The sequence below is a fragment of the Pleurodeles waltl genome, chromosome 8 (assembly GCF_031143425.1).
Source record: "Pleurodeles waltl isolate 20211129_DDA chromosome 8, aPleWal1.hap1.20221129, whole genome shotgun sequence".
In the NCBI taxonomy this organism is placed as follows: Eukaryota; Metazoa; Chordata; class Amphibia; order Caudata; family Salamandridae; genus Pleurodeles; species Pleurodeles waltl.
Genome location: NC_090447.1, coordinates 213,305,033 through 213,331,592, shown reverse-complemented (window position 1 = coordinate 213,331,592; position 26,560 = coordinate 213,305,033). Strand labels below are relative to the sequence as shown.

The following is a 26,560-nucleotide window of genomic DNA, read 5'->3' as shown; positions in this document are numbered from 1 at the left end:
CAATAGTGAACACTCTCAAAAAGCAACTGACGTCTCATAACTCTTCAATCTGTTTTGGCTTGGCAGGCAGCCCCAGAAACTCAGGTTGTGCTGGTACAAGTTACAGGGGAAGCTCCAAAGTAGCACGACTTTGTGAGTGAGATTGAGATGCACGATACTGTCCCACTTACAATCTTGTGTTTTTTATTTAAGTAACACTGCAGCTCTGATATAGACAAAGACTGATCCTTGGAAAACTCTTTCCAACCTATTTCGACTCGCTGTACAGTAATCTGGTTCTTGACAATGTAGAGTTTCACCTTGTGGACTAAGATGGATTTCAGGTTCAGCCAAGGGGCAGTTGCTGCATGCCTTAAGTTATGGCTCGACCCAAGCCAAACCTGATTAGGGTCTGTCACAGAGATCTGTATGTAACCATCCCTTCACGGTTTAAAACCTGTGGTTTTGGGAAGTGCCATTTCCCATGCATCCGTGTTTTTTTTTTTTACAATTTTGCAGAGGTAAAGGGGGTCTCCATGAGGGAGCTCCCAATCTGCGTCTGGGTGTGCAAAGAGAAAGGAACTGATGTCAGTGTGAGAGTGGCACCTATGTAGACTCAGCACTTAATTTCCAGAGTGGAACGGCACAAGGCAGCGCCGCAAGGCACCACCTAGTGGCGCACAGAGGTACTGCTGAAAAGTTTTTGGATCTCATCTGACAGTAGGGGAATTTTCAAAAGGTGAGTAATCTACAGCTACATAGAATATCTACCAGAAAGAGCGTTACAGAAGGTAAGTAAAATGTTATTTAAGTTTCTCTTGTTTTTCTTTGTTTTCATGTCCAGACCTTATTCTTTGCCAAAGGGTAATCTGGCTATGGGGTCTGAAAGCTATAGCAAACACAGAAAATAATTCTGGTGATTCTGTGCAGGATGCCTAGGTATTTTGTTGATATGTTTGGGCCTTTTTACACATGGAAGGCTTTGGGGGTGTATGAGTAAGAAACTGGCCCGATCGTTCTACTTGAGAGAGAAGGACTTCATCACAGCACACTAGCAGGGTCTCCTCCTCTTCATCCTAGAGTCCCTCAACCAGATACTAGCTCAGGCAGGTAATGTAAACCCAACTGGGAAATTTCCTCCGTAGATTGCATTTATATTTATATTTCTCTGTCTAGAAGATAGGTGGACCCTGTAGCCACGCATTAGTCAAAAAACTCCACCCGATTCAAACCTAATAAGTTGATCTTTCTTCTGCGTATTGGAGCCCTAGTTGGGAGACTGTCTTTTTAAATAAATAATAGGAACACAGCTTATAAAGCTGGTTAGAGAGACAACCAACAAGTCATCCAGGAGAGTTTCCTCTGCTTTGTTCTTGGTTATATCATGTGTACACTTTTTTTTTAATTGAACAGCTGTCACAAGGTAGTTAAGCTGGCAGCATCTTCCACATTTTGTTTTTAATAGAAAAGTGGATTGTAATTTTTTTTTAAAGAGCTTTTGAATTGAAAACATTTCTATGAATGCATACTTAACATTTTGTGACACTGAAGTCTCTATAATGTCTTGTTTTATGTATCACTATTGTATTTCAGTTTAGTGGTGTATATTTGCATGCAATCTTAGAATTTCACAGCCCGACATACCCCAAGAGTCATTGGTTTTTGCCAAATTCACAGCCGATTCACAAAGTTAATCTGTTATGCTGTACCTTTTTCTTATAAAAGCCTCCAGCTTTGTGTCACTCTACCTTTTTGTTTTCTCACATGCAGTTTTCAGTTTCATGGCTATTTAAAAGTTCTGTAAATCTCGTATACTGAGTTGATGAACTAGTAATCTGGAGATGCATTTCTATGCAACTGCAGCACACAAAACCAGAAACTGTCAGCCTTGATATGACCATATAGAAACTGGTAATCGCATTAAGTGGAGTATTTTTCTAAAACCGTAACTTCATTTGGAACTTTTATATAGTAATAAAACTGTTAAGGCGCTGGTCAATATTTAACATGTCTTCTCTTTCTCAAGCTGTACAAATTATACCAGCATCGATGCAGCCTTCTACACCAACTACTATTAAAGTCATCAACAGTACTCCAAAGACTGCTAAAGTCCAGAGAGCACCAAGAATCTCCGGGGAAGACAGAAGCTCACCGGGTAACAGAACAGGTAATACAGATGTGATCCATCTAATAAAAACATCCTTTCAATTTCCTGCCATCACTGTTCTGCAGTAACATAGGAGTAAACAAAATATTCTATTACTTCTTATTACTCTAGATTAGTGTAACATTACAGACTTTAACTCAAATGCAGCTTGGGTGTGATAATTATACACCTTTTCCCCATGTCCTGTCAGGATTTGTTTCCATTTGCAGCATTAATCCTTTTCTGGACAAATAATGATTGGATTCGGAATGGTTGTTTTCTTCCCTTCCCCGCCAAACCCCCACCCCGGTGTGCATCGTCAACCACCAGTCGGTGGTATGTCCATCCCCTCTGTGACATCAGATGGTGCCCCAGATGTTCCTGTATGTAGTCACCATGTTCAAATAATTTTTTCCGCCATCTAGTCTGAAAGCAACAGAGGTGCTCCAAACGGGTTTTTTTCTTTCTTTTTTTTTTAATCAAAAGTTTTTGGAAGAAGACCAACTGATTCACCAAAACCCGTGAGAGAGAAAGAGACCCCTCTTTCACAGCGGGGGGATTCTGTCGGTGCCAGCCAAATGGTCGGAGAATGAAGACAGGTAGGGGTCATGGAAAATACCCCCTTTAAATTCTGCCCCAACTGCAACCACAAGTTTGTCCAGAGAGACCCCATGAGTTCTGCAAGCTACCTCCCAAAGGACCACCGAGGACTATGTGGCCTGTGCTGCGTTTGTACCCAAAATACTAAAGATAGGCCAAAAACAGAGACTGGAACACTACACCACCATGGCCAGCACACTGAAGACACCGGTTTCGCCGAAGGACATTGATCTGTCAAGTGAGGAGGAGAATGTAGAAGAAGCAGAGACAGCACGCGGAGGAGAGTCGGATGTGGAGATCAATGAGGTCAATGCTGAGAAGAGAAACGCCGAAAAGGGCAGAGAAGGACGCTGAAAGGAGGAAGCCTAAGATAACAAAACTGCCGAAAGGCTGTGACTCAATACCCACAAGGCAGCCTCAGCGGCAAAACATTCCTCACGCGAAACCCAATGAGCCACACAGATCCCAACACCTCAAAGGCTTAATTCACTCGAATGAGCGAAAGGGAAGACTAAGGCCCCGGAGACAGTAGATCAGTCCACGCCGAAGAAGAGATCTTCACTGACATTCTACGCTGAAAAAACACTTGAAATTGAAAGAAAAAAGACTGCTTCAGGCTGAAATGGCTGCACTCTTGCAAAGGAAGAAGAAAGCATCCTTAAAGGATGTTGGGAATCCAGCAAAGCCTTCAATGTACACAGGGTATGACCTGCTTTGTTGGCCCCTGCAACACCAGAACCTCACAAAGAGGAGCAGAAAGTTATATGAACTCGAGGAGACCAAAGAGACAACCAGCCTCAAGGAAGAATGATGGCACTATCTCGACACCAGAAGGATGAGTGGTCAACTATCCTTCGAGGCCATCTCCTCCTGATAACCTGTCCCTCTACAACAGCCTCACAATGAGGGATGCAGAGACTTAATGAGGCCAATTAGAGGAGGAGAAAGGAGGCTCATGTTTTCTCCTGGAAACATTGCCATCAAACAAAGGAAACCGTTATTTACCCATGCTCCTCAGCATACTGGACCAGGGGAAGGAGGCATTCCGGGAACCAGGCACTGCAAAGAGGTTTGACCAATACTAGAGAAGAAATATAAACCATCTACTGAAGAGATCCCCAGTACATCCAGGGTAATGCTCCTGCAGATTTAATCATTGCAACTGCTAGGAAGAAAAACAATGCACATAACTCCACAGGCCCACCACCTGAAAAGGAAATTAAGAGTGGCAGATTGCCAATTTAAACACCCTGTTGAACAAGTCTAGGAACAGACAATGTGATGAGATGGAGTCCCTTATGCAATACCTCCTAGAGGAGTACAAGCAGAGGGCCAAAACATTGCTAACACCTGCCTTAAATTAGCCTTGGACTTAGCAGACCCTGCAGGGAGGCATATGTGCACAAGCACCACATTAAGGTGACATGACAAGACAGAGGTACAGGCCTCTGTGATTAACATGCTGTTCGCTTAAAGTTGCCTGTTCAGACAGGCAGTGGATGAGTCCTGCAATAACTTAAGAAAGATAACAAGAAGGCAAAGGCAATGGGGGTACTACACATCAGGGATTCCTTCCCGAAGAGGAGGAACAGCTTCCTGAGGGCCCACTAACAGGGCACCATTCACAACGGGCCAACAGCAGGCACAGCTCACACCAAGCCACGCAAAAACATCCTACCAACAGTGACAGCACCCTGCTAGACAGCTGTTTCATGGACGAGGAAGGGGAAGATGCCAGACCCTCGGAGGGAGGACCAACAAGCAAGTGACTTGACCAGCAGCATCACATGCCACCACAAAACACCAGTGGGTGGCAGGGTAGATTACCCACAGGAGTGGGGGAAAAATACTCCTAGACACATGGGTTTTGAACATACTACCTCACGGATAAAGCAAAGAACTAATCAAGGAGCCGTCACAAATTCCCCCAAAACCAAGGAGGTTTCCCGCTCGAGATCATTCAGCTCAGGAAAGAAGTCGAAGAATGTTTACAAAAGAAAGCCATAGAAAAAGTTCCACCAGAGGATGCAATCTACTCACCATATTTCCTGGTCTCAGAACAAGATCAAATCCGAAGACCAATCCTAGACCTCAAATTTATAAACAAGTTCATTCAGACACAACACTTAAAGATGACAACTCTCCAAGGAGTAATACCACTCTCAGGAAAGGAGATAATATGGCTACCTTACATCTAAAGGATGCCTACCTACACATACCTATGCACCAGAAACTCAAAATATACTTCAGATTTGTATTTAACAGTTTGTATTTGAGTGCTACCATGTGGCATAAAGTCAGCCCCAAGGGTTTTCACAAAGTGCCTCGTAGTGGTAGCAGCACACCAAGAAAGCAAGGTATCCATGTCTTGGACTTGGACAATTGGCTGGTAAAGCATCAATCAAAACAAAAATGGTAAAAAGACATTCAAACAGTGATCGCATACTGCAGCGATTGGGCTTCCCTATAAACCACTAAAAGTTGTTACAGCAACCAGAACACACAAAGATGTTTCTGGGAGCAATCTTAAACCTAAAAACAGAACCAAGTATATCTAGTACCAAGGAGAGCAAAAGCGGTCACAGAGCAGACTCACCTCTACCACAGGGGTCGGTCTCTGACAGAGAGTACAGTCCTGAAACTAATGGGCATGATTGCATGTACCACTCATAATACATGCAAGGCTACACATGCAACCCTTCCAGGAGTTAGAACAAATGGTCACAAGTCACCGGATGTTGGGAGATCTAGTGGTTGTCACAGCAAAAATACAAAGGGAAATACAATGGTGGAAATCAAAGGACATGACTAGACACCAACTCCAAAGGTGACCATCACAATAGATGCATTGAACAAAGGTTGGGAGCACACACAGGCAATCTGAAGGTATGGGGACAGTGGAATAGCACAGATACATTGAAACACATCAATTACCTGGAAATTTAAACAGTTTTCCTAGCCTTGAGTGCTTTCCAGCACACATAACCGGCAAAACTGTACTAATACAAAAAGACAACACAACATCCATGTTTTATTTCTACAAGGAGGGAGGCACAAAAATGTTCACCCCAAGCAAACTAGCATACGAGATTTGGAAATGGGCAATAGTAAGGAAAATAACTCTATATCCGCGGCTCAAATTAACTCATAATAATACTAAAACTGTACTCCTTATTTCCCTGATACTAATCCATCACTAATTCTTGTTGGGTTCCAGAGTAGCGTGCTACTCACTGAAAAGCGCTTCGACGCCTCGTCAGGGGGTAGTAAGCGCTATATAAATATGATTACAATACAATACAATACAGTCCACCTACCAGGGACACAGAACATGGAGGAGGGCAGACTGAGCAGACAAACCAGCTCCCACGAGCGGGAACTAAAACACTGGAGAAAATATTTAAGGTCTCGGGGAGACCAACAATAGACCTCTTCGCAACAGTCACAAACGCATAATGCGAGCACTTCGCCTCCAGGTTTCAACACTATCATTGAGAAGGGAATGCATTGTCAGTAAACTGGTCAGGGAGATTTGCATACACTATTTCTCCAGTTCCAACCAGGGACAAACTGCACTCTCATAGCTCCACGATGGGCCAAAAACGACCTCGTATTCAAACCTAATAGAGATGTCCAGGAGAGAAATGATTGCAGTCAAGGCAGGACAGGATCTGCTAACCATGCAGGAGGAGAGAGTGTACCACCCGGAACCAGCAACCCTCAGTCTAGCTGCATGGCTCCTGAATACTTAGAATTCGGACATATACAGTTGCTGCCCAGGACAATGGGAATCCTTAAAGAAGCAAGAAAACATTATGCTGCAAAATGGAACAGATACATTCACTGGGCACACAAATAACACAAAGATGGAGACAAGGACAAAAAAGGAAACAATATGGACTTACCTCACTCACCTGTTAAACACTGGAATAACCTACCCATCGTTACAAGTAAACTTGGCAGCAATAGTAGCCTATATGAGGGGGCTTGCAGGGAACAGTTTCTACACATCACCAGTAGTGAAGAGATTCTTTGAAGGAGCAAAAAGGTTTGCACCACCGAGATCAGTTCCAGCTCCATTTTGGAACTTAAACATTGTGCTAATGCAATTAATAACAAAGTAATTTGAACCTGTGCCCAAGGTGGATCTTAAATCACTCACACTGAAAACAGCATTCTTTATTGCTATCCCATCATTATGCAGAGTGAGCAAGCTGCAAGCACTAATTATACAGGAACCATATCTGCATATACATAAAGATAAGGTAGCCCTCAGAACTACCCCACAGTTACCACCCTAGGTGGTGACCCACTTATATGTCAACCAAAGTATTCATCTACCATCTTTCTTTAAAGAGCTGAAGATGCAGACAGAAAGAGCCTTACACGCGTTGGATGTGAAGAGGGCTTTAATGTACTGTCTGCTGGAAACAAATAAGTTTTGAAAAGGAGAACAGTTGTCTGACTCATTTGCCAATGCAACCAAGGGTTCCCCTGTAACTAATGGAACATTCTCAAGCTGGATTGTGAAAAAAATACTGACTTGATATCCTAGAGCAGGAATGAAGCTGCCCACACGGCAAAGAGTCCACTCAACAAAGAAAAAGTGTGCACTACTAGCGTTCCTAGCAAATGTACCAATAGACACAATCTGCACAGCGACATGGGCATCACCATGCACTTTTGCAAAACATCATGTGGATAGGCAGAGGTGGGACAAAAAGTACTACGTCTGTTTGCTAACACTTCTGCATTTCATCCCAACCAACCCATGGTGAAGGATACGGCTACATAATCTAATGCACAGTATGTAAATCCAGCAAAGGATTCATGCTGCAAAACGAAATTGCTACTTACCAGTAGGCATAGTTTTGCAACTTAAAGGGTTTTCTGGATTCACGTGGAACCAACCCACCTCCCTGGAAATGTGCGATGATGCAACCAGGTGGGAAAGCAGAGAACAAGGAGGAAGTATACCAAAAGAAAAAGAAGAATGATAAATCTGAAGATGGCAACTAAGCACAGGAACATCTTGGGTGCCTTTTGACCTCAAAGGAGATGGACATACCACCAAATGGTGGTCGACAATGCCCAAATAAAGGGAAAAAAAAAACAGGAGGAGGAAAAGAAAGAACTCCGGACCAGACTACTAGATGGTAGAATAATGCACATCTTGTGAATCCAGAAAACTCTTCAAATTACAAAACGACTCCTACTGGTAAGTAATCATTTTCTTAATTGGGAGGTTCAGGCTTGTCTGGCCAAAGCAGCCATCAAGAGGGTGTCTGCACCAAAAGTAGGACGTTGTTGCTATTCCTGCAAAGAGGATGAAGTCTTTGACCTACGCCATCTCAGTTAGTTCCAGAAGAAAGAGAAGTTCAAAATGCTCGTTTTGGCTCAGGTTCTTTTTGCCCTGTATCCTGAAGACTGGATGGTACCGTCAACCTGAAGGATGCATAGTTTTGCATCCCCTTCCTGCCGGCCAACAGGCGTTACCTGCGGTTTACCGTGGGCCATGGGCATTTCCATTTTGCTGTGCTCGCCCTTGGCCTAACCAGTGCCCCTCAGGTATTCATGAGTGATGGCCTTGGTTGCAGCACATCTGTTGAAGTCCGGGGTTCTAGTCTCCCTTACCTCTGCGACAGGGTGCTGAGGGACGGCTTGCCCCAGGCAGTAGTCACCCACCTCCAGACTATGGGGAACCGTCTGCATTCACTGGTATTCACTATCAGCATGGCAAAGTCTCACCTGACCTCATGTTAGACACTCCCATTTATTGTAGTTATTCTGGACATAGTGCATTTCTGCGACAACCTTCTGGACTGATGAGTCCACAATATTCTGGCTATGATTCTGGTGTTGGAGCCAGATTTCACTGAGATTGATTCCAGGTTGCTTGGTCTCATGGACTCCTGCAGGTAAAGCATGCTCAATGGCATATGAAGGCTGTGCGAGGGACTTGAAGTCTCAGTGGGGGCAGCATCAGGGTTATCTCTCCTTCCTAGTCCAGATACCAGAGGAGCAAAAGATCTGCAGTGGTGATTGACCAACCTGGATTGGACAGCGACAAAGAACTCTCTCTTCCCCTATCCACAGCTGACTGTGGTGACAGAAGCATCACTCCTGGGGTGGGGCAGCCATCTGGGATAGGTGAAGTTCAGAGGACCTTGGTCTCTGGCAGAGTCCTAGCTCCATATCAGTTTTTTTGAGCTGAGGGTGATTCACTTGGCACTGTTCTATAGTTTTTTTCTTCTTTTCAGCCATGTTTTAGACACGTTATTTTAGCAAACTAGGTCTGCTGTTGTGCACTTTAGCTCAGTTGCCTTTTATTCAGCATCGCTTTATTTTTCCACATTTGCGGCGGTGTTCTTTCACCTAGGAAAGCATTGCGTTCTTAACACTTCATTCTTTTCACTTTGTGCTTTTCTCAAGGCTGCAGTCAGATAGGGTTGCCAGCAAAAGTGGTACGCTGTGTCTCCGACATTCACAGAAACATACACACCCTTATGTAGGGACATTTTCTTAGAACATCAACTGTTTTATTATAAAAGCACTAATCTGTCCATTACACGTTAGAGGGAGATTCCAGCCGGATGACCACGACTGCATGCTGATTTCTGAATGTCTTTTCTACAGTTGCCTGCTTAGACTGTCGAATCCCTTGCCTACATGGGGACTGTCTTTCTAGAAAACAGGCTCCCTTACTGAGGTATGGGGGATGTCTTCCCAGAGGGGAAACCTGAAAGGCGGATTATGACTTATCACGCTGTGCTCTAACATAGCTTAGGTAGGACATTTTTATATTCCTAGTGACCGTATATATAAATTCCTAGTGACCGGATGGTGGGACCGTTTGTGTTTCACTCTCCTTGTCACAATTTTGCTCCTAGTGTTTTATCATACTAGTTACTGCAATACATGCCATTCTATCTAAGATGCAGTTACTTCAATAAACCTTATTGAACTGTACTCTGCTTCTGTTTGTCTTGGCCTGTGTGAGACTTATGTAACTGAGAGAAAGGCATGAGATCTGATCGACCACGATTCCCCTGAGGAGTCCTTCTGTCATGTGCCTGGTTGCCACAATCATCCTTGCTTTTGGGTGTAGATGAGGCACTGCTAGTTGGCTGGAAAAACCAGGATTAGGCCAACAGGCATTACACGGTGTGGGATTGTGCTCAGTACCCCAGTGCGTATGCAGCTCTGGGACGTTCCTGCACAGGATCAAGAACGTGAGCTGCCAAAGATTATCGCTGAAACCTACTCTAGTATTGGTCGAGGTAGTCTGGGGGCCAGACCCATTAAACCACAATTACAGGGTAGATCTAATAAAGATTCTACCAAGCAAGTACCTGAAGGATCTGAAAAACGCCAATCTCGTTCCTTCCATGACTCACCAGAAAAACAGTGTGAGAGGTGGGCGGTCAGAGCAGCAAACAGAGTACGTGAAACCGGGAAAGGATTCAACACTCGCCTGAAGTTTCTGCTAAGAAAGAAGAGAAACTTCCCCAACAAAACCCCAATTCAAAAAGAAAATAGTGGCAGCAGTTGCAATATGACATACCACTCAGGAAGAGATCTTTACTGAAGAACAGGAAGTGGGATCTTCAAGAGCATCTGGAGGTGAAAGCAACTGATGAATTCTTACAAGTTGAGACTGCAGACATGCGCGGATTGACCACCAGAACTTGTCCCTATTGTCCCTTATGGGGAAGAAATAATTGAAAAATCGTTCTCCCCTCTTGTTCCCAAAAAGCTCATAGAAATACACACCATTGATTGGGCAGTGTGTAGATCGCAACCACAAATGATGGGGGTAAAGATTCCCCCCATGATGTGATACCAATTAAATCCCAACCTCAACCGCAATATCTAATAAAGCATGAAGCTAAAGCACCCGTGAGAGAAATCCTCACACAGTTGGAAGTACCAGGACGTAATTGAACCCTGTGTCTCACCAATTAACAATCCATTGTTCCCATAGCTAAACCCGACCATTCATACAGAATAGTCTGAGACTACAGACATTTAAACAGTCACACATGCACATTTGCTATTAAAAAAAAAAAAAAAATGTACACAGCACATCTGAACAATATAGTGTGCAAAAAATAAAAATAAAACTTTGGATATTTCCAGTGGATTTTTCTGCCAAAATATGGTGCTTGAAAGTAGGGACTTAGAGGTTCAGCGCTTTAGGCTCTCAGAATTTTTTTTGCTGACTCACACAAAGGTACAAGAACAATCCAGGACTGTTTTTAGCTCATGGCACATTTATTTTGCACGACTTTGACCCTAAGGCATTGTCATACGTAGATGACATCTACCTTATGGACGATAACCTCGTGCAACATATAAGGCGGGTAGTCTGCATTGCTGCAGGATTTGCTGAATTAGGCTACATATTCAATTAAAAAAAAAATAATAGCCTTCCTTACTGTCCTGTTTTTGAGATGTGAATTATCAGATGAAGGAAAGAGCTTTGCGCCCCGATTTTTAGAAAAATGTGCACAACTACAACCTCCAAACACCATAAAAAATCTCCAGTGTTAGTTGGGCTTTTTAAATTTTGGCAGAATTTACATTCCAGATTATGCGCAACGCTTTAAACCTGTGTGGCTTGATAGGTCCTGACTTTTCCTGCAAATACTGGACAGTCGAACATACATGGATTCTCAGAGCATTACAACAGGACATGCTTGCAGCTAAACACTTACAAGGGACAACAAAAAACACTTGTTCATCAGAGTAATTGCTGGTGCCATTGGTTTCACCTATGTAACGTTCAATGAGGGTGAGACCGTCCTTATTGCATACAAATCACATTTGTACTCTACAGCAGAACAAAGCTTTGATCCCATTGAGAAAATTCAGAAGGCTGCCATTAAAGAGAGACCTCTGGCCCAGGGGAAAAGTATTATTGTCATATCCCCCATCCCAGCCCTGGAGGCTTACTGAAGCTAGAATTCCTAATGCTAAAGCCCTACATCCACATTGGATTCAATGGGCAACGTCTGACGGCCACTGATGTTGACTATATTTTTGACTCAAAATTACAAACTCAAGTATTTTTGCAATATGAACTTGAATACCCAGTTCCAGCGAACACATTCCCTATTGAACAATATCAAATGGTTATGTACACTGATTGCTCAGCCCAACTAGCTAAGGCAACAAAATATCTATACTCCGCCACTTGCGCAGTTGAGTGGCTACGTGAAGTATGGTGAATTCCATCCACAGCATACTTGCACGCAGGCCTTGCTCCCATCCATTGAGGGTAGGGTGGTTCAGATGTTAATGTACAACACCACTGCCATGTGGTACTGCATGGGCAGGGAGGTGTTTGTGGACTCTGTGCCAGGAGGTGCTGAGACTGTGGGCTTGACTGGAATGCCAGGGCATTTTTCTGATTGGGTATCACCTGGTGGGTGGGATCTCTGAATGTCAGGGCAGAGAAGCTCAGCTGTTGATGCTTTGTGAATGATGAATGGCAGTGGCACCCCGGAGGTGGTACGAGGACTCTTCTGAAAATGGGTACATTGTCAGCACTTCTGCATGTTGGATTTTCCAAAGTGTCTTTCGCTCTGAGACAGGTTCCGCTTCGAGTGGGACTCCTGGACACCTTTCCACCATTGCCATTTTTACCCCAGGTTCTCAAGAAGATCAGGAACAACCGGACCTAATTCATTTTGTTGTTTCAAGAGTGGGCACGACGTGTGTGGTATCATCACCTGAGCATTTGCCCTCCTATCAGACTGCCTCTCCAGGAGGATCTTCTGCCACACCCTCAGGACACATGTCTTACTCCAGAATCTGAACACACTCCAACCTAATGTGTCGAGATTGGGCAGTGATAGTTAAGAGCATTTAGTCTCCCTCCTGAGGTCTGTGATGTTATCTTGGCAGTCAGGTGTCCCTCCACCAGGATGGTATATGCTTGCCGTTGAGATAACTTTGTGGCTTGGTGCTCCTTGCACGAGGTGGATCCTCTACCAGCATCATTATCAAACGTTCTATAAATTTGTTCTTTAGGCCGTATTCACTTTCCTGTGGCTGCTTGATCACCCCTTCCTGTTTGTCATCGGTTGTGACAAGGTTCTTAAGAGGATTGCAACATTTGTTTCCTCCTACTCCATTTCTGACGCTCCAACGTGATCTTAATTTGGTTCTGACATTTTTGATATGCGCCCAATTTCAGCCTTTGCACAGCTGCTTGTTTAGGCTGTTGGCTCTGAAAATGGTCTTTCTTGTGGCCATTACATTGGCCTGGAGGGTCAGCAAGCTTTAAGCTCTGTCCTCCAACCCTCCATACAATAGCTTCTACACAGACAAACCGGTCCTTCTGACACATTCCTCTTTACTACCAAAAGTTTTCATATAGGCCCGAACATCACGCTGCCTACTTTCTTTGCTCCACCTCATCCTTCTATGGAGGGACTCCATTGTTTGGGCCAAAAAGGAGCCTTCTCTTTTTATATCTGTTGCACCAAAGGCCAACAGGTGGATGATCAACTATTGATTGTGTTCATCAGGTAAAAGACAAGGCAATGGAGGAAGGAAACATCTCTTGATGGTTTGTGCTCTCCATTAAAATGTACTACACATTAGCTAAGAAAGTCACCTGACGGCTTTCAGGCCAATTCCACTAGGGCCAAGGGAGCTACTACTGTGTTAGCATGAGTGGTGACAGTCCTAGACTTCTGCCAAGCTGCGTAATTTCACATGCTCACAAAACATTACTGCTTGGAAAGTCCAGTCCATCAGGAATGGCACTTTACCCACCAGTTCTCTAGGGCTTCCTTGTTTGAGCCGGTCTGCAGAGCCACCTCCAGGGAGGTATTGCTTGGGTATCTATTCAAAGGTGAGGAATCTGAGGTTAGAAGTCTCTAACAGAGGAGCAAGTTACTTACCTTTGCTAAAGATTTTTCTGATAGAGACTCAAACTAACACCCTTCCTGCTCTGCGACATGGGCTCTTCATCCTGAAGCTTATAGATTCTGCACACACGTCGCACCGCCACGCCTCTTCCGACCCAGACCATGGCAACGCTGAACCAAATATTCTAAGACGAGGAATCTGCAGTTAAAATGAGTCTCTATGAGGAAGTGTTACTGAAGATAAGTAGCTTGTTTTTCTGGACCATACTATTCTATCCTCCAATCATGGTAACTTGACAGATAATTATGATTACTTAATTACGTCTGTGTGCTGACTCCCCAAAAACCTTATTGCGTGTCATCTGAAATGTCATCAGTGATGTAATTTAACATGTCATGAGTGACGCAGTATGTAAGGTCATAAGCTGAGTGGGTGCATGTTATAGTTAGCCCCGTAAAGTTTAAGTGTGAATATCAGTTCTTTTCTGTTTTTAAATATTAGCTTTTGTGTTATTTCAAATCGAACTATAGCGTCACTTTAACCTTTGTGGTTTTTCAATTTTTTCTCTGATTTTTCAATCGTATTCTCCTAATTCCCTTGCTGACCACTGCTTGTGGCCATGCAAAGCAGAGGATTGAAAGCAGGGTCTGGTCTCTGGCAGGTGGCCAACCTTACAGGCCTGGGAGGGCGAGGGTTGGCCAAAGGTCCTGTCCTCTGCAGTAACGAGAGCCAATGGGAGCAAAAGCTCCTTAAGCCAATCAGAGGCCCTGATTTGTAGAACTTTTGGTACCGCAGACAGCCTGTCGAATCCTGAATGTTTAGCCCAGCGATTAAAAAAAAAATAGGTCCTCTTGCCCACAGTCACCCTGTGATCTTAAAGGGACAAGCCCCACAAAATTTCCATGCTAATCCACATGGCCTGCCAATGTTTCACCCCCTGCCCCCTAAAGCCACTGGTGATGCCCCTTTTACAGATAAGTAGATTAAAAAGATACCAGCAGCAGGTAAGAGGTTGGCAAGTGGTAGTAGGTGCCCATTGGAAGATAGCCAATTTGGTCACTCCTATCTTGATAGGATAGGGCACTGTGGGAGGAGATATAGGAACTCCCTAAACACCTGCTGAAAATGTTCCTGAAGAGGGGTGAAGGAGATGGGTCAGCGGGCGTAATAATCTCCGTTGCTGAAATCTGTAGCACATTGGATGCCCAAGACACAAGTTTCAGGGGCATCAACTCTAGTACCATGCTTAGATGACACACCTGCCTCTGTATGTCTTGGTTCAAACCTGAAGTGCAGTAGCATCTCCTTAACCTCCCATTTGATGGAGAGTACCTTTGCAGCCCACCGGTTAAAGAGATGCTCAAAGTTATGGAAACCACCAAATACATGTGGTTTGAGGAATCTCCGACCTACAATATGCAGGGGCTGCTTTCAGGATCAGCAACCCAGAGGAGAAGTCAAGACCACCTCGCCTGAGGAACCTCATTAATACAAGAAGCAGCAGCAGGCTTACAATCGCTGTTAGTAGGGGAGTGCAGTAGGGGCTCTTACAAAGAGACCATAGGGGGATAGACAAAGACTGCTGCAGCAAGGGAGCTGCCTCCTTCAAGCAGTGAAGTGCCTCGCCTTCCCCAATCACACATCACCTTTTGGGGTGAGGTTAAGCAGTTTCCTCCATCCCTGGGATAAGATTGCATCAGACAAATTGGTACTAGCCAATCATAAGCACAACTTCTGCCTCAAACTAAAATCCACTACTCACAACCTCCCACCGTGGTCGCACACTCTTTGCAGCGAACACCTATCCCTCCTCCTCAAAGTGGTGCATGCCATTCTACAAAAGTGGTACTCCCAAAACATCAAGGGAGCGGGGTATGCTTGTAGTACTTCCTCATTCCCAAACAGTATGTCTTCCTCAGGCTCATCCTCAATATCAGACCTTTCAAGCTACATCATCAGAAAATTTCCAGATGACAGCCCAACAGGTGGTCATCCCCCTTCTTCAGAAAGGGGAATGATAAAGGTGCTTGATCTCACACATCAATCAACCCTGCCCTTCAGACGTACAATACTTTAGTGTTAAGTAAGCAACACTACCAGTTCAAAGTACTTCACTTCCCTTTTGGGGTCACAAAGCCCCTCATTAGATCATTGGTGGTAAAAACCGCCTATGGCCGCCAAAAGACCGTTACCGCAGCTACCAGCCGTCCGCCGTATTATGACCCCAGCCCGTTTACCGCCAGAACGATGGCGGAAATTCCAGCTGTAGCCATGCCAGCGGATGGCGATAAGGTGGCGCTGCTGCCACAAGCAGCACCATGCGAGTAGACCGCCGCCAGCCGCATTATGGCCTTGCAGTGTTCTGCTGGTAGACGCTGCTGCGGGCAGCAGCACCCTGTCCTGTCTCTTGCTGGAGGACCCCCTGAACACAGGTTAGTGGGTGCTCTGACAGGGGAGGGGCGGTGGGGAGTGTTGTGGGGGGGTGTGTGAATGTGTGTACATGTATAGAGGTGTGAGTGCGTGTATGTTGTATTCTGTGAATGTATGTATGAGTGTGTGTGCGGATGTGTGTGAATGGATGTATGCATGTGTGGATGAATGTGGGAATGTGTGTGTGTGGGGGGGTGTGAATGTGAGGGGGGGGGGAGTTGGAGAGGAGGGGGGAATCTGGGAGGGGCGTTGGGGTGGGGAAGACCTCTATCAGTGACAGGGAAGGAATTCCCTGTCACTGATAGTGCCTACCGCCGTGGTGGTCGGTGTGGTACATTGGCAGGTTGGCTTCAGCCAAACACCCAATTTCATAATATGGTGGAAAGTACTGCCAGCCTGTTGGTAGTACTTTCCACCAAATTACAGCCGACCACAAGGGTCATAATGAGGGCCAAAGTCTCTAATGGTAGCGTTGGTACATTTATGCAGGTAATGCGTTTATATCTTCCCATACTTCGTTAGTTAGGTGATCAAGAGCAGTAGTAAGCGGTGGTGTCATTGCTATGCACATTAAGCTTCACAATAAATGCCATGAAGTCACACCTACAAGATTCAAATAAAGCTTTTTTTTTTAAGCCCCATTCTAAATACAGTCAGAGACAAAGTTTCCCCCCCAAGAACCAAAGGGCCTAGCTTTCCAGCAACTGCTCCCTGTTTTTCAGCCCAGTCAGGATATTTGCAGCATTAATTCTTTTCTGGACTCCCATGCTGTGCATTATTCTAATGGCTGTATTTGGAATTGTATTTTGTTTTTTTTTTTTTTGTTTTTTTTTCCTTTTTTTTTTTTGGGCATCATTGACCACCATTTGGTGGTATTCCCGTCCCATGAATGGCACCCTGGATGTTCCTATGTTTAGTGGTCAGACATGCTGAAAGGCACAAAACCTACAACCTCTGACAAATAAATCACTTAAGGCAGCCTCGGCTTCAAAGAAAATGAGGGCTGAAGGTCAGCTGCAAGCGAAAAAGACCCACGGAAGCCAGCCAAATCCGAAAACCTTGAAAAGCCCATCAGGTCAAGAGACCGCAAGGGGGAAAAACAAAGCCTTCGGAGACCGAGCTATCAAAGAAAAAGCCATCTCTGACACTTATCATCGAAAAATTGCAAGAGATGAAAGGAAGGAGTGAAAATTAATGGCAGTGCTTCTTTAACGAAAGGGGGAATTTGATGAATTTCGAGTTCCAAGTAAACCTTCAACAGCTCTTGACGCTGAAGAGGAGGAATCTGCTTTGGAAGCTCCAGGGTCACCGGAACCCTATGAAGAGGAATGTAAAGAGGAGTTCTACGAACCTGAAAGGGAAGAAGGAACAGGAGAGTTTGACGAGGAATCATGGAACGACCTCGACACACAATCTCCAGAAGAAAAGGCAGACCACTACCCCTCAAGTCCATCACTGCCTGATGGCCTCCCAATGTACAACCTGGTCGGAAGGGCTGTGAACACATATGAAGTTCCATTAGAAGAGGAGAAGGGAAATTACTTTTTTCTCCTTGAGACATTAATGCATGCCAGTAAGGGGAAAAACATCGCTAACACATGCCTGAAGTCAACCTTGAACATAGCAGACACTGCCAGCAGGCAGATGTGCCACAGGCACAACGCTGAGGACGTATGCCTGGCTTAGAATGTTTGGGTTCAAGCAGGATGTTCAAGCTGCTATCAAAAAACCCTTAACAGAGGATGCTCTATCTGGCCAGGAGCAGAGGGTGACTGTGTAAAGTGCCTTTAAATGCTGGCTGCAATGTGCCAATACTACTATAACCAGCATGCATTGGAAAAGAAATGCAGTGCATCACATCGCGCTGGCAGTGCGTACATGTCCTGGATAAATGCCATCAAATGCAGTGACAAATTGTACATTATACTGCAATGCTGGCAACATCGAAGTGAAAATGTGCATTTAAAGGCATGTTTGCCACTGAAAAATATTATTGTAACACTGCATAAATTAGCAGCATAATGTTGATAATCTTGTCACTTAATTTGGTCCTCCGTGCCTCATAATCCCAGTAGCCCTGACAGTAGTATGGCATAGGTATTTATACAGAGCCTAGAACCCTTGTTGAGGCATGATCCACTTTGTATCGGCATCAAGTATTAATGATTTGATTGTGGATAGCGGTTACAGTTTATCATGCAGTTTTAGGCTTCTTACCAAGTATACTATATAGTTCCAACAAAATACAAGGTTATCTGTTTATTTGAGTTACAGATTGAGTGCTTTCAGTTGTCACTGCTTGCTACTGGGTGTTCTGTAGGTGCAGAAGCAAAGTGATATGATAGCTTTGACTAGAGTAGGTTTGCTTATATTGGTTTATTACTAGCAAACATTAGGTTATGTTTGGATATTGTATCTGTAGTTAAATTCTGATTTCCATACCCTTTGATGCTTAAAGAACTGTTCTGGGTAATCCTGTTGACGGACTATTCATATAGTGCTTCATACTTCTGCTGAGCTTAAGAGTTGTGATTTACACCAAGTTCTTGGGCATGATTTGGAGTGGGTGATTGAAAGGGTGTTTTTTTATCTTGGCCTTTATAGAACACCTTCATGTGGTTCATGAAGGTAAATGACGTGGTAGGTACACATTGTGCTGGATGTTGCTGTGCATTAGCATGGGTGTTGCTGAGTGTATATGAATAAGATTCAGCCACATATGCATGTACCAAACATCTATTAGGTTGGGTACCTTCATGGGTAGATGCCAATGTTGCCGTCCCTCGAAGTTTGATTTTGGCATATGGAGCTCACTCATTGTCATAGCAGGAGCCAAACCATTGTCTGCCCAAGAGCACCAGAAGTTACCCATTAAAGGCACTGCTCAACCACCAAGGAGTATTATATGGATTCTACTCTGGAGCGACTGATGTCTGCCCAATTGGACACACAGTTAAAGCACCACAGTGCATTTTCTTTGGAGTTTATCAAGGGCCGATGGAGGATAACTGCATTGAAGACACTATTTTGCCACAAAGGAGTATTATATATAGGGTGTAGCAAGGACCCACAGAGGATGAACCCATTGGAGGCACTGATAAAACACCAAGGAGTATTATATGGAGTCTGCGCGGTAGCCAAGGATGAGTAACTGATAGGAGGCTCTGTTAAATGACCTAGTAGAAGTATAAAAGGGACACCGCCCTAGCGCAACAGAGGAGCAACCTGTTAGTGGCACTCTTAAACACCCAAAGAACATTATGTAAAGTCTACTCAAGTGAGTTGGGAGAAGTTGAAGGGAAGGCTAGAGAAAGGAAGTCATGGGGTTAAGGCCATAGGCTGTACTTGCCATTACAGCCCCAAATACTGTGCCAGAGGAAGATTCCCTTAAGCTTCTGCTCTTCGCCTGGACGCCCTGGCTGGATGTCTTCGTAGAATAGATAAAAAAGGCAGATGAAGGCCAGGTGTGAATTGGTGAGGAAGGAACAGAAGTGAGAGGATAAGTCCTGTACTACTCCGAGTAGTTTAGGCATAGGACAGGGGAGCAATGAAAAGAATGGGATTATGGCAGAGACAAGGAAAGAGCCGGCAAGACAAACTGGGAGAAAGGGAGGAAAAGGGAAGAAAAAAGTAGAGCTTGGATGACGAAAAGGGGGAACAAACAAGTACATTTACAGAGAAATTAGACAAGATTTCTAACAGCAATAGTACTGATAAATTATTTGGATCTTATGGGTGGGGAGTGCCTTTTTTGAAAGTACATCTGACTTATAGAAGAATCTCCAGCATCCTGAACAAGCAAACTCTTACAACCTCTGAACTGAAAAGCTGTACAAACATGTTGTCTGTTGCTGCACCCTTTACAGGGTTTTGAGAAAAGACTATGGGAAAGTTCATACATAGAAGAAGCAATCAAAGTTTAAACTTTGATTCCAGTGTATTGTAATCAAAGATTTCTTGGTATGGAAGTCAGGTAGTCAGTTTATGTAGGATTCAGGTTGTAGATGTATTTAAAATGTTACAAGATAAGGTACAAGCTACGTAATAGGGAAACTCCACCAGGAGCAGCATTCTCTCTGCTCAGCCTAATTTCTCAAACTGTCTCCTCCAGGCACTCATCAACATTCCATGACATCACCCTCTGTCTGGGCAGGGAAACGGAGAAGCTGTGCATAGAATGCATTACAACCAAGTTATAACACGGCGTCTCAAGTTTCCCATTCTCAACCCATGGGTTTGCATTTTAACTGTTGGTGATTCTAGCTGATTTATTACAGAAATGTATTCACCAATCCTATTACAAGTACATATGTCATACACAGCATGCTCCCATCGCTTCCGATTGGCACATCCTCACGTATCTGTTTTTTTTTTTTTGTTTTTTTTTTTTTGCATCAAGCTGTGTGAATCAAAACCAGTTTCTGCCACTTACTAGTTTTCCTAGGCAGGTCCTTTCCCCAATAACGAGTGTAGGAAGTTGGCTTTGTATACACTATTTCAAAGTAAGGAATAGTATGCACAGAGTCCAAGGGTTCCCCTTAGAGGTAAGATAGTGGCAAAAAGAGATAATACTAATGCTCTATTTTGTGGTAGTGTGGTCGAGCAGTAGGCTTATCAAAGGAGTAGTGTTAAGCATTTGTTGTACACACACAGGCAATAAATGAGGAACACACACTCAGAGACAATTCCAGGCCAATAGGTTTTTGTATAGAAAAATATATTTTCTTAGTTTATTTTAAGAACCACAGGTTCAAATTTTACATGTAATACTTTGAATGAAAGGTATTGCAGGTAAGTACTTTAGGAACTTTGAAATCACAATAGCATATATACTTTTCAAATAAAACACATATAGCTATTTTAAAACTAGGAGAGGTAAGTAATTGTTAGTTCTTGCAGGTAAGTAAACCACCTACGAGGTTCAAGTTTGGGTCCAAGGTAGCCCACCGTTGGGGGTTCAGAGTAACCCCAAAGGTACCACACTATTAGCTCAGGGCCAGTCAGGTGCAGAGTTCAAAATGGTGCCCAAAACGCATAGGCTTCAATGGAGAAGGGGGTGCCCCGGTTCCAGTCTGCCAGCAGGTAAGTACCCGCGTCTTCGGAGGGCAGACCAGGGGGGTTTTGTAGGGCACCGGGGGGGGGGGGGGGACACAAGTAAGCACTGAAAGTACACCCTCAGCAGCACGGGGGCGGCCGGGTGCAGTGTGCAAACACACGTCGGGTTTTCAATTGGAATCGATGGGAGACCATGGGGTCTCTTCAGCAATGCAGGCAAGGGGGGGGGGGCTCCTCGGGGTAGCCACCACCTGGGTAAGGGAGAGGGCCTCCTGGGTGTCACTCCTGCACTGGAGTTCCGATCTTTCATGTCCTGGGGGCTGCGGGTGCAGAGTCTTTACCAGGCGTCGGGATCTGGGAATCAGGCAGTCGCGGTCAGGGGGAGCCTCGGGATTCCCTCTGCAGGCGTCGCTGTGGGGGCTCAGGGGGGACAACTTTGGTTACTCACAGTCTCTGAGTCGCCGGGGAGTCCTCCCTGAAGTGTTGTTTCTCCACAAGTCGAGCCGGGGGCGTCGGGTGCAGAGTTGCAAGTCTCACGCTTCTGGCGGGAAATGCAGTTGTCTTTAAGTTGCTTCTTTGGAAACAAAGTTGCAGTCTTGGGTGAACAGGGCCGCTGTTCTCGGGAGTTTCTTGGTCCTTTTAGAGCAGGGCAGTCCTCTGAGGATTCAGAGGTCGCTGGTCCTGGGGAAAGCGTCGCTGGAGCAGTTTTCTTCCGAAGGGGGGAGACAGGCCGGTAGAGCTGGGGCCAAAGCAGTTGGTGTCTCCGTCTTCTCTGCGGGGTTTTTCAGCTCAGCAGTCCTCTTCTTCTTAGGTTGCAGGAATCTGAGTTCCTAGGTTCAGGGGAGCCCCTAAATACAGAATTTAGGGGTGTGTTTAGGTCATGGAGGGCAGTAGCCAATGGCTAAAAGCCCTGAGGGTGGCTACACCCTTTTTGTGCCTCCTCCCAAGGGGAGGGGGTCACATTCCTATCCCTATTGGGGGATTTCTCCATCTGCAAGATGGAGGATTCCTAAAAGTTAGAGTCACTTCAGCTCAGGTTGCCTTAGGGGCTGTCCTGACTGGCCAGTGACTCCTCCTTGTTTTTCTCATTATCTCCTCCGACCTTGCCGCCAAAAGTGGGGCTGTGGCCGGAGGGGGCGGGCAACTCCACTAGCTGGAATGCCCTGTGGTGCTGTAACAAAGGGGGTGAGCCTTTGAGGCTCACCACCAGGTGTTACAGCTCCTGCAAGGGGGAGGTGATAAGCATCTCCACCCAGTGCAGGCTTTGTTACTAGCCACAGAGTGACAAAGGCACTCTCCCCATGTGTCCAGCAACATGTCTCGAGTGTGGCAGGCTGCTAAAACCAGTCAGCCTACACGGGTAGTTGGTTAAGGTTTCAGGGGGCTCCTCTAAGGTGCCCTCTGGGGTGTATGTTACAATAAAATGTACACTGGCATCAGTGTGCATTTATTGTGCTGAGAAGTTTGATACCAAACTTCCCAGTTTTCAGTGTAGCCATTATGGTGCTGTGGAGTTCGTGTTTGACAGACTCCCAGACCATATACTCTTATGGCTACCCTGCACTTACAATGTCTAAGGTTTTGCTTAGACACTGTAGGGGCACAGTGCTCATGCACTGGTGCCCTCACCTATGGTATAGTGCACCCTGCCTTAGGGCTGTAAGGCCTGCTAGAGGGGTGACTTATCTATACTGCATAGGCAGTGTGAGGTTGGCATGGCACCCTGAGGGGAGTGCCATGTCGACTTACTCGTTTTGTCCTCACCAGCACACACAAGCTGGCAAGCAGTGTGTCTGTGCTGAATGAGGGGTCCCCAGGGTGGCATAAGACATGCTGCAGCCCTTAGAGACCTTCCCTGGCATCAGGGCCCTTGGTACCAGGGGTACCAGTTACAAGGGACTTACCTGGATACCAGGGTGTGCCAATTGTGTAAACAAAAGTACAGGTTAGGGAAAGAACACTGGTGCTGGGGCCTGGTTAGCAGGCCTCAGCACACTTTCAAATCAAAACATAGCATCAGCAAAGGCAAAAAGTCAGGGGGTAACCATGCCAAGGAGGCATTTCCTTACAACAAGGGTTTTTTTTAACCACTTTCTGCTCCTTTCTTCAGTTTAATTATTTATATATTTTTATTTTTATTCTTGCTATATTGTGCCCTGAGTAAATGGTGACCATGTACCCCACAACAAGTTATTGATTACAAAAAATGCAGATGAAGAAAAGGTGATGTATGTTCTGATCAGGAGAGGCAGTTAACATGAACGTTTGAATAATTTGGTTTAGATGATGGATGCAGCACATTTAGGATCTTTAAACAAACGTATTTAAACATCCTTCTTGAAATCACTGGCTGACATTGTTTACTAGATGTGTACAAGAGGCATACGTTATTTTCGGAGGTGTTTCTCAATCTGCTAGTGTCCCGCTTGAGGAGTTCAGGTAGTTCGTGCATTCTTACTGAATAACTTTCCAGGAGAGCCCAGCTTAGGAAAGTAAGGATGAGGTTGATGCACTGAAATCATTTTTCTGTTTGAGACCATGGTGGTTGCCAGGTGGAGGACTGCTTCAGAGCAGATAAGCGAGTTTTGAGCAGGTGACTCAAGGTATCGCTATAGTCGATACATGATATGTTTAGTACCTAAGCAGCCAAATTCAAGTTTTATTTTGGAAAGGAGGTTGAGACTGTGAAAAAGCTTCTGCTAGAATCTGGATTTTCTGGTCATCTTTGTGGTGGTGATCAAGGTAGAGTAGGTGGGTTCAACTGTAGTTTTTCATGTTATACATCCTCCAAATAATCCTATATTTTTTTTCTTCAGATTTGAGAACAGTCATACAGTATCTTTGAAGATGAGCCTTAAGTTTATTAAACAATCTGAGATTTCAGTAAATGCTTTTTGTTCTCCAAATGCTGCACGAGCCCTCTGCCAATTCAATTATTTCCAAAATGCTTGCATGTGTCTTTCAGCAAAATACAGATTTTTGGTAGGATACTGTTATGTTCGATGGCATCTGTCGCTGTAGATACACATGGTATGCATGAGCTCGCCATCTGGTGTTGGGTCGGAGTGTTACAAGTTGTTTTTCTTCGAAGAAGTGTTTTCGAGTCACGGGACCGAGTGACTCCTCCTTCTGTGCTCATTGCGCATGGGCGTCGACTCCATCTTCGATTGTTTTCTTTCCGCCATCGGGTTCGGACGTGTTCCTGTCGCTCCGGGTTTCGGAACGGAAAGATAGCTGAAAACGGAAGATTTTCGACGGTATCGTTGCGATCCGGTTCGAGATAGACACATACGACGACGCGTTGAACATCGAAGCGCTTCGGTGCCCTTCGGGGTAGATTTCGGCACCCCGTCGGGGCCTAGTCGGCCCGACCGCGTGGAGAACAACGCCGATGGAACGGACCCCGTTTCAATTCTGCCCCGAATGCCACAACAAATATCCTTATACAGACCTACACTCGGTCTGTAACCTGTGCCTGTCACCCGAGCACAGCGAAGAATCCTGTGAGGCCTGTCGGGCGTTCCGGTCCCGAAAAACTCTGCGCGACCGTCGAGCGAGAAGACTGCAGATGGCGTCCACGCCAAAGGAGCGTCGACAGTTCGAGACAGAAGAGGAACAGGAGGAATCCTTTTCCATCCAGGATTCAGACTCCGACGAGCTAGGCTCTACAAAAACTGTGAGTAAGACGTCGAGATCAGAACTTAAAAAAGGAAAGAAGGCCCAGGGGACGCCACTGCCAACCGGCCATGGCTCCACCCAAATTCTCGGTGACCAACAATCGGCACCGAAAAAGGCCCATTCAGTGTCGACATCGTCCGACTTCGGTCGAGACACCGGCACGCAGCCTCCTCGGGACCGAGAGAGTGCTAAACAGAAGCATCGACACCGAGAGTTCGGTGTCGACACGGATCGACGCCGAGACAGTGGCGCCGAAGACCATAGAGGCCAAGAATTTTCGGCACAGAAAAAGAGGAAGGTTACCTCGGAGCCGAAAAAACAATCAACAGGGTTTTCGGAGCCGAAAAAAGCGACATCAGACCCTGTTTCAGGCTCCTATACTGAAGAGCATTCTATGTCTTCACAAATGAAGAAACATAGATTTGAACAAGAACTGCAATCCACTGACGTGGATCACACGCAAAAGCGTATCTTTATTCAGCAGGGGACTTGGAAGATCAGTACCCTTCCACCTGTCAAACGAAAGAGAACGCTTCAGTTTTCTCCTCAGCAACAAACAGCACAAAAGGTAACACCTCCTCCCTCGCCTCCACCTGTAACTCCGGCTTCACCAACTTACACCCCGTCACATTCGCCAGCTCACACCGCCATGAGCCACGATGACCAAGATCAGGATGCGTGGGACTTGTACGACGCACCAGTGTCTGATAACAGCCCAGACACATACCCAACTAGGCCATCACCACCGGAAGACAGCACAGCCTACTCACAAGTGGTGGCTAGAGCAGCACTATTCCATAATGTGGAACTACACTCTGAACAAGTAGAGGATGATTTTTTATTTAACACCCTCTCTTCAACCCACAGCTCCTACCAAAGCCTGCCGATGCTCCCAGGCATGCTACGCCATGCAAAGGACATTTTCAAGGAGCCAGTTAAAAGTAGGGCAGTGACGCCTAGGGTGGACAAAAAGTATAAGGCGCCTCCTACGGACCCTGTATTCATCACCTCTCAGCTGCCACCAGATTCTGTGGTGGTAGGGGCTGCCAGAAAACGGGCAAATTCACACACTTCTGGGGATGCACCTCCCCCAGATAAAGAAAGCAGGAAGTTCGATGCAGCCGGGAAGAGGGTTGCGGTCCAAGCAGCAAACCAGTGGCGCATCGCAAATTCACAAGCGCTGCTAGCGCGATACGACAGAGCCCACTGGGATGAGATGCAGCATCTCATTGAACATCTCCCAAAAGATCTGCAAAAAAGAGCAAAACAGGTTGTTGAGGAGGGTCAAAACATTTCCAACAATCAAATACGCTCCTCCATGGATGCAGCAGACACGGCCGCAAGGACCATTAATACGTCGGTTACCATCCGTAGGCACGCATGGCTCAGAACGTCTGGATTCAAGCCAGAAATTCAGCAGGCAGTGCTTAACATGCCAGTAAACGAAAAACTTCTGTTCGGTCCGGAGGTCGCCACAGCCATAGAAAAGCTCAAGAAGGACACTGACACTGCCAAGGCCATGGGCGCACTCTACTCCCCGCAGAGCAGAGGATCTTATAACACCTTCCGCAAAACACCTTTTAGAGGAGGGTTTCGGGGTCAGGCCACACAAGCTAGCACCTCACAGTCCGCACCGCCCACCTACCCGGGACAGTACAGGGGAGGTTTTCGGGGCCAGTATAGAGGGGGGCAATTCCCTAGGAATAGGGGAAGATTTCAAAGCCCCAAAACCACTACCAACAAGCAGTGACTCACACCTCACTCACCCCTCCCACACAACACCAGTGGGGG

At 45.5% G+C, this 26,560-nt stretch overlaps 1 protein-coding gene across 2 annotated transcripts in view; it reads left to right on the top strand.

Annotated features, from left to right (window-relative positions):
• Positions 1-26,560, top strand: part of GABPA (GA binding protein transcription factor subunit alpha) — a 261,838-nt gene that overhangs the window by 211,033 nt on the left and 24,245 nt on the right. For both annotated transcript variants that reach the window (XM_069204087.1, XM_069204086.1), the window contains one exon: positions 2,006-2,146. In XM_069204087.1, coding sequence (XP_069060188.1) covers positions 2,006-2,146 — 141 coding nt within the window. The remainder of the gene's footprint in view (positions 1-2,005; positions 2,147-26,560) is intronic.